We start from the raw sequence: 16,550 nt of genomic DNA on the forward strand, positions 1-16,550 counted from the left end.
CTCTGGCATGCCTCGAGGGCTCTGTGTCTCAGGACGCGCCCACAGGCTCCGCGCCTCCTGGTGCAGCACTCAGCCCAGGTGGCCAGCCCTCGTCAGCCTCCAGAACATCAGAACCCTGGCCGTTGCCAGCTCCAGATTCTACTCATTGTTGTACTGTAGAGAAGTTTTTATCATGAATATCACGATCATTTCAGATATTTTGAAATAATCATCGTAAAACCAGCTAAGTATTCAACACAGTCAAAAAGGATGCCCTCGTAGCCACAACAAGAGTATCTTTTTTTTATTGAAGTATGTATATATAGGTGATTTGTTAGTTCCAGCAAAATCAGTCTGTTGCACATATATCCACTCTTTTGCATTCTTTTCCCGTATAGGCCATTAGAATTTTGAGCAGAGTTCTCTGTGTTAATACCGATCTCCCAATTTATCCCCCACCCCCATAATCAGAAGACTGTTTTCTGCATCTCTGACTTTATTTCTGTGTTGTAAATAAGTTCATTTGTACCGTTTTTTTAGATTCCACATATATGTGGAATCATACATTTGTGATACATGTTTTCCTCCAACTTACTTCACTCGTATGACCATCTGTGGGTCTGTCCGTGTTGCTGTGAGCGGCATTTCATGTTCTCTGTGGCCGAGTAGTAGTCCACTGTACATATACACCACGCTTTCTTTATCCGTTCCCCTGTCGATGGACATTTAGGTTGCTTCCATGTTCTGGCTGTTTAACAGTGCTGCTGTGAACATAAGATTGCATGTATCTGTTCAAATTATTGTTTTCTCCAGATATATAGCCCCCAGGATTGGGACTGCTGAATCATATGGTAGGTCCCTTGTTAGTTTTTAAAGGAACCGCCATAGTCCTCTTCATAGTGGCTGCACCAATTTATATTCCCACCAACAAGAGTAGGAGGGTTCCTTTTCTCCATATCCTCTCCGGCATTTACTGTAGACTTTTTGATGATGGTCGTTCTGAATGGGGTGAGGTGGTGGTTGCTTTGCATCTCTGATAATTAGTGATGTTGAGCATCTCTTCAGCCATCTGTATGTCTTCTTTGGAAAAATATCTATCTAGATGTTCACCCAGATGGTGAAGTGGTGGTCCAGTGGTTAAGAATCCACTTTCCAGTGAGGAAAGTGTGGGTTCAATCCCTAGTCAGGGAACCCAAGATTAAGAAAAATAAGCGGGGGGGATCTGCACCCATTTTTTGATTAGGTTGGTTTTTAAAAATATTGAGCTACATGAGCTGTTTGTATATCTTGGAGATTAAATTCCTTATTGGTTGCATCTTTTATAAATACTTTCTCCTATACTATGGGTTGTCTTCTTGTTTTATGGTTTCCTTTGCCATGCAAAAGCCTTTAATTCGGTCCCACCGTTTGTTTTTGTTTTCAGTATTTTAGGAGGTGGATCAAAAAAGAGCTTGTTGCAATTTATGTCAAAGATTCTTCTGCCTCTGTTTTTCTCTAAGGGCTTTTTATAATAACCAGCCTTACATTTAGGTCTTTATCCATTTTGAATGTGCCTTTGTGTGTGGCGTTAGTGCTCTGTTTCATTCTTTTATATACAGTTGTCTAGTTTCCTCAGCACCACTTATTGAAGAGACTGTTAAAACAGATTTATTCCTGAAGATGTGAAGCTCAGTATCTTTCGGAAAGGCAGAGGTTTTACTTGTTAAAATGATAAATTTCTAACAGTTTTTGTGTCTAAGCCTTTTATCTTTCTTGAAAAATGCATCTTAAGGCTGTAAGTTGTTGCTGTTTCCTAAGCTGCGTCCCTTAAATTGCCTTTCAATGCTGTGTCCTCGGTCTTTATTCCCCTGGGTCGGGTTACTTTAGTAACATCTAGTCACCAGCACGATCTATAGGGAGGGAGCCATGTGGTCCAAATGATAGAGCTTTGACCAGCTGCTCTGGAGAGAAGAGGCCACGCGCCGGGCCTGGGGCCCTGGGTACAGAAGACGTCACCCTGGCTTGTCTTTTCAGAGCAAGATCTGGAGCGGCAGGTGCTGCAGGCGCAGTGCAGGCGGCTGGAGGCGCAGCATTACAGTCTCAGCCTCACGGCCGAGCAGCTCTCCCACAGCATGGCGGTGAGTCTCAGGGATCGTACTGGCTCCGTGGGGGCTTTCTTGACCCCACAGTGGTTATTCTCATTCAGCCTTTCGAGTCTGGGTTCAGGAGCACCCATACAGACAAGTTTTGAAGGGAAGTTGTGCTCTTGAGAGGGGCTAAATTCAGCAGTCACCTGAGGAGGGAGTGTCATCTGTTCGCAGAACATGGGTCTGGAAGGGTCGGGGGCGGGTGTACTGCCCGTATCAGCCTTCCCCCGTGCCGCGCTCAGGAGGATGGAGGGAGGGGGCCGAGCTCTTGGGACAGGACGGACCCCACACACACACACAGCCGTGACAGCGAGAGCCCTGCCATCTTCCGCTGTTGTGTGTTTGGGGCTTGGACACCTTGGCCACTCCCGACGCAGCAGAAGCTTGGCAGTGCCAGGGCCGACGCTGCGAGAGTGGCAGGTGCTGCCACTGGGAGATGCTGGGGGCAGCTAGAGCGCATCCCACAGCCTTCCTAACTGTGTGAACTGCGGGTCTGACACCAGTCTCCCTCCAGGAGCTGAGGAGCCAGAAGCAGAAGATCGTTTCAGAACGGGAGCGGCTCCAGGCGGAACTGGACCACTTACGGAAGTGCCTTGCGTTGCCTGCAATGCATTGGCCTAGAGGCTACTTCAAGGGTTTCCCGAGGTGACGGTTTCCCTTGCACTAGGCCGAACCTATAGTATAGAAATATTATCTATTTTATTACCTTGAATATTTAATATTTTTCACTGGGAGGTTTGACGCTTAAAAAAAAAAAAAAAAAAAAGAGAGAATGTGCCATGCATGAAGCAAAGGATTCCAGGCTCCAGAAAAAAAGAACGAACTCGCCTTGACTTCAGTGCAGTTGGATCACCTTTGTAACTCAGCAAGCAACCCGTTTAAGACGCCCATAGTTTCTTCCCTTTTAAAGGCGGTTTTTCCCTTCCCCACGTCGTCATGCTTTAGTCTCAAGATGAAGGCTCCATTACCAACACTAAGCTGTGCCCATCTCCCAGCCCCTGGGTGCATGAGGCGGAGCGGGCCACCGGTGTGCGTGTCGTGTGCTGCCAGGCCCTGTGGCCTCAGGAACCCGGGCTGCTCTGGCCGTGGGGTGGCCGGTCTCGCTCCTCCCCAGGATGGAGACCCGCTCCAGCAGAAGGAAGGTGGGGTGCATTCTAAGTAAAGGGCTTATTTGTTTCAGTTATTTTTCTGCAAAGTTTTCCTGAAAGCAACAGGTCCTAGGAGCACACAAAGCAACAGTACTGAAGCCTCACCCAAAGGCTTTTCCCCAGAAAAGCTCTTACCTAAAGTGAATCGACAGACTGAAGGTACCTTGTTATTCCTTCGTGGGGGAAAATGTCCAGAGCTCTATGTACATTTATCCACACCCACCCGATTGTTACTGCAGGGGGGGCGGGGGTGTTTTCATACAAATGTCAATTTTGAGAGAAAAGTCAAAGGTGCTTCAGCCTTGTACTGTGTATATATATTAAAAAACAAAGTTTTGTATGTTTTTATTACTTTAATTATTGTTATAAAAAGCCTGCCATTTTTAATATGTGGTTTGGGGGGATTTTTTGTTGTTTGTTTTCTTGTTTGGGGGTTTTTTGTTTTGTTTTTCTGGGCAAAAAAAAAAAAAAACAACCCTTGCTTTTAGTGTTTGTACTGCTGCTGGTCAGGACATTATTGAAGTGTTTTTAAAAATTAAAGAAGAAGAAAAGTAAAAAGAGCTTACCACTGGCGCCTACGCGAGCACTTCATTCTTGAGTTGCACCGGAGTGAGGTAGAAAGCCATGGTTCCTCCTTCCCTCTCCCCCGGGCCCTCCCCGGCTCCCCAGGCCAGCGAGGCGCTGCTGGTCTCCAGCAGGAACCAGGCAGGCGCTGCACGCGCACCTTCACACGCACACTCCGTGAGAAGAACCTCTGAGGTGCGAGCAGTTCCTGTGACAGGGTGCCAAGGTGTCTCACAGCGGTGTGAGCAGGAGCAAAGCAGAAACTCAGCAGGGGCTTGGTTCAGATGCAGAGCTTTGTAACAGCCTAAAGGCACGGTGAGCTACGTGCGACAGAACCTCTCCTCGTGGGCTCACTGTGATGAGCACAGGAGCTGCTGGAAACGGGGATAATCGTATCAGCACAAAGCGCGGGGCCGGGGGAGCCCGCCCTCCTTGCCCCAGTTGCTGGTTCAGGCTGGGTTGCATCTAGATCAAAAAGGCAGCTCTTGCTCCAGTGGGCCTAAACCAAAGGCCAAAGCAGCCAGTGGTTGGTGTGCCTGGGGGAGGGGAGAAGACCCACACATCAGGCCGCGTGCGCCCCTCTGCCCCGGCCTGGGGACGGGCTGGCTGACCTTCAGGAAGGCCAGGCGCTGCGACCAGTGGCCACGCCCTCAGCCCAGACCTTAGCTGTGCAGAACAGCTTGCTGGCAGATGGCATGGTGTCACTTTATCTGTTCCCACGCAGTTTGCTTTGTATGCCTGCCAAGAATCTTCCAGTTATTAGCAAACTCAGACAAAAAGTGCTGCCAGTATTATCAGCAGTCAGCAAGTGCTTTCCTCTCTACAGAAACGACTTGAGAACTAAGAGCTGTTCTGGGGGCCTCTTCCCTGGCAGAGACACAGAAAGCACCACGTGCCACAGGTGGGGACAGGTGTTTAGAGGGAGCCCCGCCGCCAACAGGGCAAAACATCACCGAATTTCTCTATTTAAAACCTGCTTGCTGTTTCTGAAGGCCTAAGGGTTACATCTTGGCACTTCCCCCCCGTCATCCTTCTCCATCATAGAACATGTCTGGATGCCTTTGCTCCCGGGCGCTGGTCAAGGGCCTTGGCTAGAAGCAAAGGGAAGAACAGACCTGATGGACACAGCCCTGACCCCTCACTGCCTGGTGGGGGGCGCCCTTGGCTGCTGTGTGTTGGTTGGGGAGGAGTTTGCAGTACACAGGTTAAAAAGGACAGCTAACCAGGGGTGGCAGCTCTGTCCCTGAGCTAGTATTAACAGCTTTCCCCTTCCGAGTGGCACCCCCCGCCACCGCCCCCACCTACCTGTGAGGATCTCTGAATATTCTAGGGCTCAAGAAGTAATATGACAATCAGAATATAAATACAGACCAGTAAGGCAACAGGAAGAAAGAAAAAGAAAGAAAAAGGTAACAGAGGGTCTTGTGAAAACAGAAGTGCGCCTCTCTGGGAGACAGCATACCCAATCATGCCCCCCACTGAACAGTTTATAACCTGAAAACTCTTAAGAACATAGTAGCATCAGTGTTTTTTCAGTTTAGGCTTAAAAGCTGACAAATATGGAATCCCTAAAGCTTTTTGTTCAGCTGTTTCATAGTGAGTTTTTTGAAAGACAAAGTTCAGAAATATAGCAAATTTGCTCTAGAACTGATCCTGGAACTTTTGTGTCAGTATTTTTGTGACCTGAAGGAGTTTTGCTAAATTTGAGGGGTACCTGCCAAAGCTGAGTCATGTGGCTTTGTGCATTTAATCAGATCAGTACAAACAAACTAGAGTTTCCCCCCCACACTTGGCACTGCAGGACCTGATTATTTGAAAATGGGTCTGTGTTTCATAGAGACAGGCAAACTGGCATAAAGTATCATCATCTGTTATCTCACATAAGTGACCAATAGTTTAGTCTATATTCTAAAAGAAATGCAACAATTGGCAACATGCAAAGTGCTAAAAAAGATTATACCCTCAGGGAAATTCAAAGGAGCCCACACCTTCAGCAAACTAGCAAATAATAACAGGTAATCTGAGTCTGTGTGTGGGGTGGCATTCCATCGAGTAGCTCACGATGCTGCCTCATCTCTAAATCTAAGCCACATAGCCCGTTTCCCTCTGAGCCTCGGTTTAAAAGTGTAGACAGTTCCAGGGACCCACCACCAGATGGGGATGGCTAGCACAGGAAGTTGCTCCTCTTACAGTGTAGATTAGCCACTTAGCAGCAGCCCCCTACTCTTCTAGTAACCAAGCTATTGACGTCACTGCTTGCAGTAGCCCGTCCCCAGCTTCCGATCCAGTGCTGAACTAGGCTCCTGAACTCTGCCTGAGCTGAGGAGGCCCACGGTGCTGCTCTGCTGCGCCTGTGCTAACTGCTAGGACAGCCAACCAGGACTCGGGGGGAGGAGGAACGGTGCCTCGGTCACTCTGGGGGCAGTTTAGATGCTGTGAAATTAAACCTGTTCTAAGTGTACTTGTTTGAATTAACTGTATTGTAATATTATTTGTTGAATGTAGTAATTAGGTATTTATGAATATATTGCTGTAATTTCTGACAACATCCAGAAAATAAAATCTTCCTAAATCATGTTAAGAGAAAAATCTTTTTTATGTTATAGTAAGGGGAAAAAATAAGTCAACGATTCTACAGCTTTACAAGTAAAGTGTGAAGACAGAATCAACTGGACCTCAGCCCGGTTTTAGGAGAAGGGATGAAACTACGGAGACCACGTGTTCTGGGTCATAGTCCCTCTGTGTGTGGCCCTTCAGTGTTTAAACACGAGCTGCTGTTTAGAGGGACATCTGGGGACCCACCTGGGATGGACACATAGCGCCCAGGTAACTTGAAGTAAGTTGAGTGTTAAACACTGAAGGGTAAAAACACCAGCAGGGCCCAGCTGGTCACATGATCACACACAGACGCCCCTTCAGAAACCCTCGAGAACCAGCTGGTGATTGAACCCTCTCGTTACAGGACTGGACAGTCATCGCCCCCCGGCCCCCGACTTGAGGGAAAGTACTTTCTGTAAGGAATCGAGCGGTGGTACAGCTGAAGATGCTCCTCCCAGGGAAAAACGGGCCTCTGGCCTGAGCCACAGCTGCCTCAAGCAGGCTGTCCCCTCAGTCCACCAAGAAACACAGCACAGGCCCCATTTTCCCCTGGCATCGCATCCTCAGCTTCACTTACACACACATGGAATTAATTTCCCCTACTTTCTTGCTGATAAACAACCTTTTAGCCCTTTCCCAGAAGCAGCCAAGCAAATAAGAAACATGCAGAGTGGGGCTCGGAAGGGCACGCTGTCTGCTAAGCCTCTCAGTCTGCTCTGTCAGACCCTTAAGCCACTGAGCCTGCTCCCTCCATGTGGGAGTGATGCGGGAAAAACCCAGAGATGCGGGTGATCCCGCCTTTACTGTGTATTGGGGCTTAATGATGCGTCACCGTCACTAGCTGAGTGCTTGTGGGCTGCCCTGCGCAGTGTGCGGTCTCTGTGGAAAGCTCTGAATGTAGCCCAGGAGAAAGGCCGTGGCCACATCACCGTCCTGCCGTCTCTTATCTTAAGGCAACACCCGACATCCCCGAGCACTCACCTGCACGCGACCGCCCCGTGCAGGAGGCGGGGCTCCGCGGGGACCGCGCTCGCTCTGCCAGTGCTGCTGCTTCCCCATAAAAGGCAGCTGGCTCCCAGACACAGACAAGGAGCTACAGAGTGTCTCCACTGAGCATAAGCCTGTCGCTTTCCAACCAGATTATAAACCCATTCCTTCCTTCACTGCACTTTTTTTCGTAGATTCAGAAGTGGTCTAGGATTCCAGAAACGTGAGTATCTGTCATGTCCCGAACACTCATGCCGCCTGAGGAGCCTCCTGCCGGCAGACGCGGGCCTGGACAAAGCGGTCCCTGCCTAGAAGTCCTGAGACTGGGTGCTGTCCGAAGGCTGCAGGTTTGTGCGGAGTTTGTACATGTGGTTGAGCGCTTGTGTGAGGAAAGCCCCGCTGGTGTTGATCTCCATCAGGGTCAAGTTATCCAGCTAAACGTGAGAGAAAACAGCTGGTTTAGTTTTTCATTTCAAGAAAGGTTACACCTACTGGATAAAGAACCAGTGAGCGGTGATTTTCTGAAAGCCAACTAGGGCGTCCGCTCCTGAGCCTCCCTGCCCGTTGTGCACACCTTGGCGTGTGCCTCCTGCTGCCTCACGAAGCTGTCAGCAGACACCCGGAACTTGGCTATGCGAGTGTCCCACACGTCCTTGATGAGGGTCCGGATCTCATCTGCTTGCGGGATGTTGTCCGAAGCACTAAAGGAAGGAAAGGGGAGGTAAGTCGCACAGGGAAGCACGCAGTGAATTAAGCCAACATCCGGGGGAAAGTGGCTTCTTCCTAAACACTGCTTAGATTTAGACAGAAATGCACAAGCTGTTCGAGGCTCAAAGTCTGTTTCAGTTTTCAGTTTTAAAATGTAAGGATTTCTAGCAGTTAACCTTGGAAAATTCAGCCAGTATGCTCACCGAGTCAGCTGTGCTCAAATTAACTGTCCCGGGCATCCTGCAGTACAAGGACTTCTGTTTATTCACTGAAAAAATTGAGGTATCGGAGTGGCAGCTCTGAGCTGGCCCTCCTGTCTAGGGGTAACTGGGTGCTCTGTGCTCTGTTCTGTACAATTCCCAGCTAGAACGCATCTTTCGAAGGCCGGCTCAGAGGTCATGCCTCTAACGCTAACACCCCAGGGCTCCAGCCCACCAGGGAAAGCAGACGAGGGCTGTGTGCCAGGCGCAGTCCTCTGCGCTATACGGCACTTCTATCCTCTCAGAAGCCCGTGAAGGACAGAGACCGTCCTGCTCTACAGAGACAACAAAGACACATTTGCGAAAATTACAAAACAAAAAGCAAATAAGCATAAGTAGCACACCCATACAGGGCAAATCTGGGGTAAAAGTCTGGCCTGGAGTCCACGCAGGGCACTGATAGCCTTCCTGTGACACATTTTTAACCTGGCCTTAGCCTCTAAAGGAAGGGACAAACTAAGACAAAAGCAGAGGCCAACATCCCTCGCCAGGCATCCTGGGATGACCTCCAGGGACTACAGGCTGGATGAGCCTCCACAGGCTACAATGAGCTCACGAGTGGAGACAAAGAGTCAGTGGTATAAAACTGATGTAGGAGATTGAAGACCCAAACTTATGGATCTTACGGTCTGAACAGCAGGTGATGGAACAAAGGCCTGCAGCTCCTTGTGAACTGCACTGCAGAACAAAGGCCCCTTCTCTGAATGACTGACTCTAAGGAAACGGGCTTTTGATAGGAACTGTGTACATGATACCCTGAACTTCAAAACCTAAAGATGTGCAGACCTTCCCTCTGCTTCTGTATTCTCCTTTCTGAAGTCACTCCCCTCCAAGGCAGCCCTCTGGGTCCTCCGAATGACACCCTCTCCCACCCATGCCCGAATACCCTCCTGGGGACACAGCTTCCACTCCCCTGCCCTCAGCAGGCATATGGGTCCCACCAGCCCTGCTCCACAGCCCTGGGCTCTTCACCTTCTGTCCTGCCTACACCCTCTCCCCTAACACGTGCCCCTCCAACCTCCGAGCCACGGAGCCCTCCTCGGGCAGCACCAGGCGTGAGGGCTGCATCAGGCTGTTCTCCTAACAGACTGTCATACCACACCGGTAACAGGACCACGTCTCTGCCCCACAGAACCAGAACTCAGGCCTACAGAGGCAATGCCACTGCCTAGTGGGTCACTTAGCAGGTTGTACAAGGAGAGTGTTGTGAACTGCACAACTGCTGCCTCAGGTCAACTCAAAAACAAGCCCACGTGACGTAAGTCTCCGCTTGAATCCGCAGTGCCATGCACGGGGCCCCAGCCCTCGCTGTTCTACAGCAGGCAGCAGGCCGCTTCCAACTTCCGTTCTGGACCTGCCCTTGAATTCACCAATTAGAAGGTGCTCAGTGTTTGAAAGGCTTGGCATTGTGCAGACTACATTCTAAGCTGCTCCTAAGCAACGCTGTCTGTGCTTGCCTGCTTTCTCTGCTGATTCATTCATTTATTGACAAACATGTGAGCACCAGGCACTGCTGAGGCACTAGATGGCCCCCGCCCATGAGAACAGGGCGCGGGGGCAGAGGAGCAGCCCAGGCAGACGGCGGTGAGAGGAGAGTGGCTGACGAGAGCTGCCCTGGAGACGGGGATGAGGACAGGCTTGCTTACCTGGGGGGAGGACCTGTGCTAAACCCAGGAGGAGGCGGGGACAGGGGACTCGCTGGGCAGAGGGACGGGGCAGTGGACATGCACATGTGTGCTCTGAGGACTTGGACCTTCTACTTACGTGCAGAAGTGAGAGAGGCCAGCGTGACCCAGGAGAGAGAGGAAGGCCTGCAGAGCTGTGAGATGAGGAAGAGGGGAGCCAGGCCATGCGGCGTGAATGCCACAAGTGGCACTGTAAGCCTGGAGAGGCTCCAGAGGGCAGGGGAGGCCCACGCAGCCTTCTCTGCAGAAGCACCCTCTGGCTGAAGGAGAAGCCGACAGGGAGCCTGCCCAGGGGCCTTCCCATCCGGCTCAGGGGCCCTTCCCTGTGCAGGAGACGGAAACTCTCAGACACCCAGGCCCCAAGGAGAAAAGGGGTACAGGCTGACTAACACTGATTGCCGTGCAGGGGAAGCCACTGTTGGGGAGGGAGGGACTGAAATGGAGTCCAGTAACAAGCGGCGGTTAGGATGCAGAACAGAAAGAACAAGGGGCTCACCAGGAGAGGGAAGGGCAGAGGCAAGGAAAAGGGGCAGCAGGAGAGCGGGAGCCCAGTCAGCATGTGCACCTGAGGCCTCCAGGCTGAGCGCTGGGGCGCAGCGGGGTCCAGGCCCGCCGGCTCCCCCAGGAACGCGCGGGGAGCTCCAACGCGGACGGCATGGGCTGTGGGCTCCGCGGAGCTACTCACTGATTTAACAGCAGTTTGGTGAGCTCCATGTAGTAAGGGCTGGGCATAGGCGTAAAAGTTCCTTCCTTTCGTTCATGATCTCGCATCTTCTCCAACTTTTCTGAAATTTAGAAGTGAATACATTTTATTATGACCATAAGCAAAATATATATTTAAAACCTTCCAAATTTACCAAGTGGGTTTCCTAGGTGGCACAGTGGTAAAGAACACACCTGCCCAAGTACTTACGTTACCTAGTCGATCAACTAACAAGAAAAAAAAAAACAAAACACTTTTTGAAATATCATTTATTATCACTAACTAGATATTACAGGGTTGATTTCCTCAAATCTCTAAGCTTCTCTTAGAGAAGGTGGTTGATCTGGGTTATAGCTGTTGCTGGGCCTGCAGAGCACATGGCTGAGAACAGTCAGAGCCAGGTCTTTTCCTGGGGAGAGTGAAGTATTCTACCTTCTATGCAAGCGGACATGATAGTAACTAGTGACTGGCGAAGTTTCCTTCTTCACATCAAACCTTGTTTAGGACTTCCCTGCTGGCACAGTGGATAAGAACACACCCGCCAATGCAGCAGACGTGGGTTTGGTCCCTGGTCCCGGGAGATCCCACGTGCCCTGGAGCTAAGCTGAGAGGCTGTGCTCTGCAGCAAGAGAAGCCACCACCGGGAGAAGGCCGAACACCGCCGCCAAGAGGAGTGCCTGCTGGCTGCAACTAGAGAGGAAGACTGCACGGCAGTGAAGACCCCACACAGCCAGATATTAAAACACAAACACTGCTCAGAAGAGAGGGAGACAACCTGCAACCAGGAGCGGCTTGAAAGCCCCAAGTCTGGAACCAAAGTGCTGAGTCCGACCCCATCCAGCAGGAACGTCGCACACCGGCCTCCCCCGCCCCTCCCCTGGCTGAGAAACCCCAGTCCTGAACCAGGCTGCCGCTGTGGCGAAGGCACGCACACGCCATTCTGACATGGGGTCTCCTCTGAAATGACTGCCCACCCATCCCCAGGGCCCCTGGTGCCCACCCCCTGCCATCCTCGCCCACCCTCTCCAGCCTTCTCCCCACACACTCCCACACCCCGAGGGGTGTGCTGGAACCTCTCTCACTGCACGGATCGTGGCGTGGCAGCTGTCCTTACTGCCGAGTGAGCCCTCCTCACTCTCCAGTCCGTCAACCTCCATGCAGCACCTTCCGTCTTAAAAAGAAAACTCTCCTCTGACTCCCCAAAGTCAACGCCCCTCTCCCAGTCTAGCCCAGGCTGGCCCCAGTCTCGGGAAACAGCACCCCCAGCTCCACCAGCAGCTCCGGTGGGCATCCTCACTTCTCTCTGATCCCACGGCCTGTCCCACAGCAAACTCTGCCCATCCTGTCTTCAAAACACACCTGGACCCCAACCATGTCTGCCCACCTCCATCAACCCAGTGGTCAGGCCACCCTGAGCTCCTGTTTGTGACCCCCGAATGCCCTCTCTCCATACTCGTCTTCCCCACACCACAGACCAACTCTCCCTTTTTACATCTACCTCAGAGGATAAAACACCTCTGTCTGATGTCTGCAGCAGAGACCGACAACAACCAGTGTGGCCCGGGGTGGAGTAGCAGCAGCTCGTGCATCTCTGCGGGGTCACAAGAGCGGCTCAACCACGCTGCAGGGCTGCTGAGCGGCTCCTCCGACAGTGAGCAGTCTGCCCTGTGAGCTGGCAGTTCCAGGGCTCTAGGCATTTATTTACCCAAGAGAAATAAAAACAAATACGTACAAAAGACTCAGACACGACTGTTCACAAAGCAGCCTTGGTCACAATAGCCTAAAATGGGGAACAACCCAAACACCCACTAACAGAAGAATGCGGACAAGCTGTGGAATACTCACACAATGAGTGAAACATTACTCAGGATAAAAGAATAAGGTAGCAACACATGCAATACAGGGGCAATGAATCTCAAGTACATTACGCTGAATTAAAGCAGTCAGAGCAAGGACTTCCGGTGACAAAGATGCCACACTCCCAGTGCCGGGGTCCTAGGTTAGATCCCACATGCCAGAACTAAAGAGTTCACACAAGACGGCTGAGACCCAGTGCAGCCAAATACATACTTAAAAGAAGCGAGAGCAAAAACTGACATGCTAGATGATTCCATTTGTACGCTATCCAAGGACAGGCAGAACCAATCCACAGTGGCAGAAGCAGCAGCGGGCCCCTTGTGGACTGATGAGTGATGCCCACTCCTGTCCCCACAGGATGGCCCAGGCCCGTGAGAAGGCCCAGAGTAACTCTCTCCACACCTTCCCGCTGACTCGGGGCTCCCACCAGACAGGTTCCTGCCCCACATCACCTGGGGTTGGAATAGACTGGAAAGGGAAGTGCCAACAGAACCAGGACCTTGGTGTGTAGGGAGCCGTCGGGGTGGGGTGGGGGGTCCCTGCTTGAATAAAACAACAACAAGCCCTCAAAGCCTAAGGAACTCGAGTTTCCTGTCATGCTTCTGGACCACCAGCTTCACACACCCCTTCAGGATATGGACTAAAGAAAAAATGCTCACGCAGTCTTCCTTAACCTATATTTGAGTCACACCTGGCTCCAAGTGTCCAAGCTTCTAGGAGGCAGGGGCCCCTGGGTGATTCCCAAAGGGAAAGGGACAGTCAAACTCATTCAGAGGCTCTTCAGATTCTATACTCCCCCAAACCCAACCCTAAATAAATTTGAGATTCTTCTCTGTAATGAGCCATTCATATCTCCAAGGTGAGGAAAAGCCTGCAAAAGTGTGGGCTAAAGACAGACAGCCTCTTTGACTCAGTATTTCCCTTTTTTATTTTTTCCAACACCTTCATACTGAGGCATAATCAACATACCATGCAATTCACCCATTCGGTGGCTTTTGACATAGTCACAGAGTTGGGCACCCATCACTTCAATCGACTTTACCACATCCTCACCACCCCAAAAGGAGCCCATCATCTTTCCCTCACCCACTCACACCTCCATCCCTAGGCAAGCACTAATTTCCCTTGTCTTTATGGATCTGCCTGCTCAGGATGATTCATCATACAAATAGAATAACACAATATTTGGTCTTCGTGCCCATGCAGCTGATGGTGGAGATGAGATGGCGGAGTAGAGAGACGTGAGCTCACCTCTTCATATGAAGACACCAAAACCACAGCTAAGTGCTGAACAACCATCGACAAAAAAAATGCTGGGACCTACCAAAACAGGTACCCTGCATCCAAAGACGAAGCAGGAGCCACATGAGGCGGCAGGTGGGCTGCGACTGACATGGAACCTACTACCACATCTGTCAGGTGGGCAGCCCACAAACTGGGAAGTAATTACGCCCCAGAGGTTCTTCCACAGGAGAGAAAGTCCTGAGCCCCACGTCATACTCCCCTTCCTGGGGGTCTAGCAACTAGAGGAGGAGCCCCCAGAGCATCTGGTTTTCAAGGCAAGCAGGAACTGATTGCAGGAACTCCACAGGAAGGGGGGAAACTGAAACTCCACTCGTGGAGGGTGCACGCCAGGAACGAGGGGCAAAAGCAGTGACCTCGTAGAAACTTGGACCAGACCACCTGCTGGTACTGGAGGCTGGGGCCCTCATTAGGCTCAGAAGTTGTTGCACCGCAAAGGAAACCATAAAGAAAAAGAAAAGCCACGGATGGGAGAAAATACCTGCAAATGAAGTGACCTACAAGGGCTTTATCTCCAAAATTTACAAACAAATCATACAACTCAACAACAACAAAACAATCCAATCAAAATGGGCAGAGTGCTTCCCCAGTGGCTCAGTGGTAAAAAAAAAAAAAAAAAACACCTGCCAACACAGGAGACACAGGACCGATACCTGGTCTGGGAAGAACGCACACACCCTGAAGCTCAGGCGTGCACAGCAACTACCGAGCCTGTGCTCCAGAGCCTGGGAACTGCGATGGCTCAGCCCATGTGCTGCAACCATGAAGCCGCACGCTCCCGAGCCTGGGCTCCACAATAAGGAGTCACTGCAAGGAGGAGCCCATCGCCACCACCGGACAGCAGCCCCAGCTGCCTCCAAGTAGATAAGAGCCCGAGCAGCAGAGAAGACCCAGCACAGCCAACATAAGCAAGCTATTTTAAAAAAATGGGCAGAAGACCTAAACAGGTATTTCTCCAAACATGACACAGAGGGCAAAAAGCACATGAAAAGATGCTTAATTATTATTACTGTTGTTCAGTCACTCAGTCGTGTCCAACTCTCTGCAAACCCATGGACCGCAGAAATGCAAGTCAAACCTACAATGAGACATCACCTCACACCAGTCAGAATCAGTTCAGTCGCTCAGTCGTATTCGACTCTTTGCGACCCCATGAATCGCAGCACACCAGGCTTCCCTGTCCATCACCAACTCCTGGAGTTCACTCAAACTCATGTCCATCAAGTTGATGATGCCATCCAGCCATCTCATCCCTCGGTCGTCCCCTTCTCCTCCTGGCTCCAATCCCTCCCAGCATCAGAGTCTTTTCCAATGAGTCAACTCTTCTCATGAGGTGGCCAAAGTACTGGAGTTTCAGCTTTAGCATCATTCCTTCCAAAGAAATCTCAGTGCTGATCTCCTTTAGAATGGACTGGTTGGACCTCCTTACAGTCCAAGGGACTCTGAAGAGTCTTCTCCAACACCGCAGTTCAAAAGCATCAATTGTTCGACATTCAGCCAGTCAGAATAGCCATCATCAAAAAGCCTACAAACAATAAATTAGTGTAGCCACTGTGAACGGGAACAGCATGGAGATTAGTTAAAAGATTAAAACTAGAGCTAGCATATGATCCAGGAATCCCAATCCTGGTCATGTATCTGGAGAAAACCATGGTTCCAAGGGTTACATGCAGGCCAACCTTCACTGCAGCACTGCTTACAGCCCCCAGGACATGGAAGCAAGCCAAGCGCACATCGACAGACCAGTGGATAAAGAAGACAAGGTGCATACGCACAACAGAGTATCCTCAGCCCTTAAAAAGAACATCTGCAGCAGCGCGGACGAACCTGGGGATTATCATACTGTGTAAGCTAACCACACAGAGAAAGACCATATGATGTGGCTTATATGTGAAATCTAAGACGAAACAACACCAGTGAATCTATTTACAAAATGGAAACAGACTCACAAAAAACAATGATTAGCAAAAAGGAACAGAGGACGGGAGGGATAAATTGAGAGTGGGGAAAATGACACACACACAACTATATATAAAATAAATAACCAACAAGGACCAACTGTATAACATAGGGAACTCTGCTCACTATGCTGCAATAACTGAAATGGGAAAGGAATGCGAAAAAGGTAGATACAGGTATATATACAACTGACAGCCAACTTTTTAACTCTCCTCTTTCACTTTCATCAAGAGGCTTTTAGTTCCTCTTCACTTTCTGCCATAAGGGTGGTATCATCTGCATATCTGAGGTTACTGATATTTCTCTTCGTAATCTTGATTCCAGCCTGTGCTTCATCCAGCCCAGCGTTTCTCATGATGTACTCTGCAGAGAAGTTAAATAAGCACGGTGACAATATATAGCCTTGACGTACTCCTTTCCCTGTTTGGAACCAGTCTGTTGTTCCATGTCCAGTTCTAACTGTTGCGTCCTGACCCACATACAGGTTTCTCAAGAGGCAGGTCAGGTGGTCTGGTATCCTCATCTCTTGAGGAATTTTCCACAGTTTGTTGTGATCCACACAGTCAAAGGCTTTGGCACAGTCAATAAAGCAGAAGTAGATGTTTTTCTGGAACTCTCTTGCTTTTTCCATGATTCAGCAGATGCTGGCAATTCATTCAGAAAACTAAGATCAT

The 16,550-nt window shown here is 50.3% G+C and overlaps 2 protein-coding genes across 7 annotated transcripts in view; one reads left to right on the forward strand and one right to left on the reverse strand.

Annotated features, from left to right (window-relative positions):
* Nucleotides 1-6,392, forward strand: part of GSE1 (Gse1 coiled-coil protein) — a 393,370-nt gene extending 386,978 nt beyond the window's left edge. For all 6 annotated transcript variants that reach the window (XM_042230771.2, XM_042230774.2, XM_042230773.2 and 3 more), the window contains 2 exons: nt 1,993-2,096; nt 2,620-6,392. In XM_042230771.2, the coding sequence (XP_042086705.1) occupies nt 1,993-2,096; nt 2,620-2,754 (239 nt within the window). In that variant the 3' untranslated portion in view covers nt 2,755-6,392. The remainder of the gene's footprint in view (nt 1-1,992; nt 2,097-2,619) is intronic.
* A 2-nt stretch (nt 6,393-6,394) lies between these two features.
* The window catches only part of GINS2 (GINS complex subunit 2), a 37,567-nt gene continuing 27,411 nt past the window's right edge, over nt 6,395-16,550 (reverse strand). Inside the window, exons 3-5 of the mRNA XM_015100149.4 lie at nt 10,741-10,840; nt 7,977-8,103; nt 6,395-7,836 (exon numbers count right to left, since the gene is read on the reverse strand). Of these exons, the coding sequence (XP_014955635.2) occupies nt 7,711-7,836; nt 7,977-8,103; nt 10,741-10,840 (353 nt within the window). The 3' untranslated portion in view covers nt 6,395-7,710. The remainder of the gene's footprint in view (nt 7,837-7,976; nt 8,104-10,740; nt 10,841-16,550) is intronic.

The sequence above is a fragment of the Ovis aries genome, chromosome 14 (assembly GCF_016772045.2).
Source record: "Ovis aries strain OAR_USU_Benz2616 breed Rambouillet chromosome 14, ARS-UI_Ramb_v3.0, whole genome shotgun sequence".
Lineage (NCBI taxonomy): Eukaryota > Metazoa > Chordata > Mammalia > Artiodactyla > Bovidae > Ovis > Ovis aries.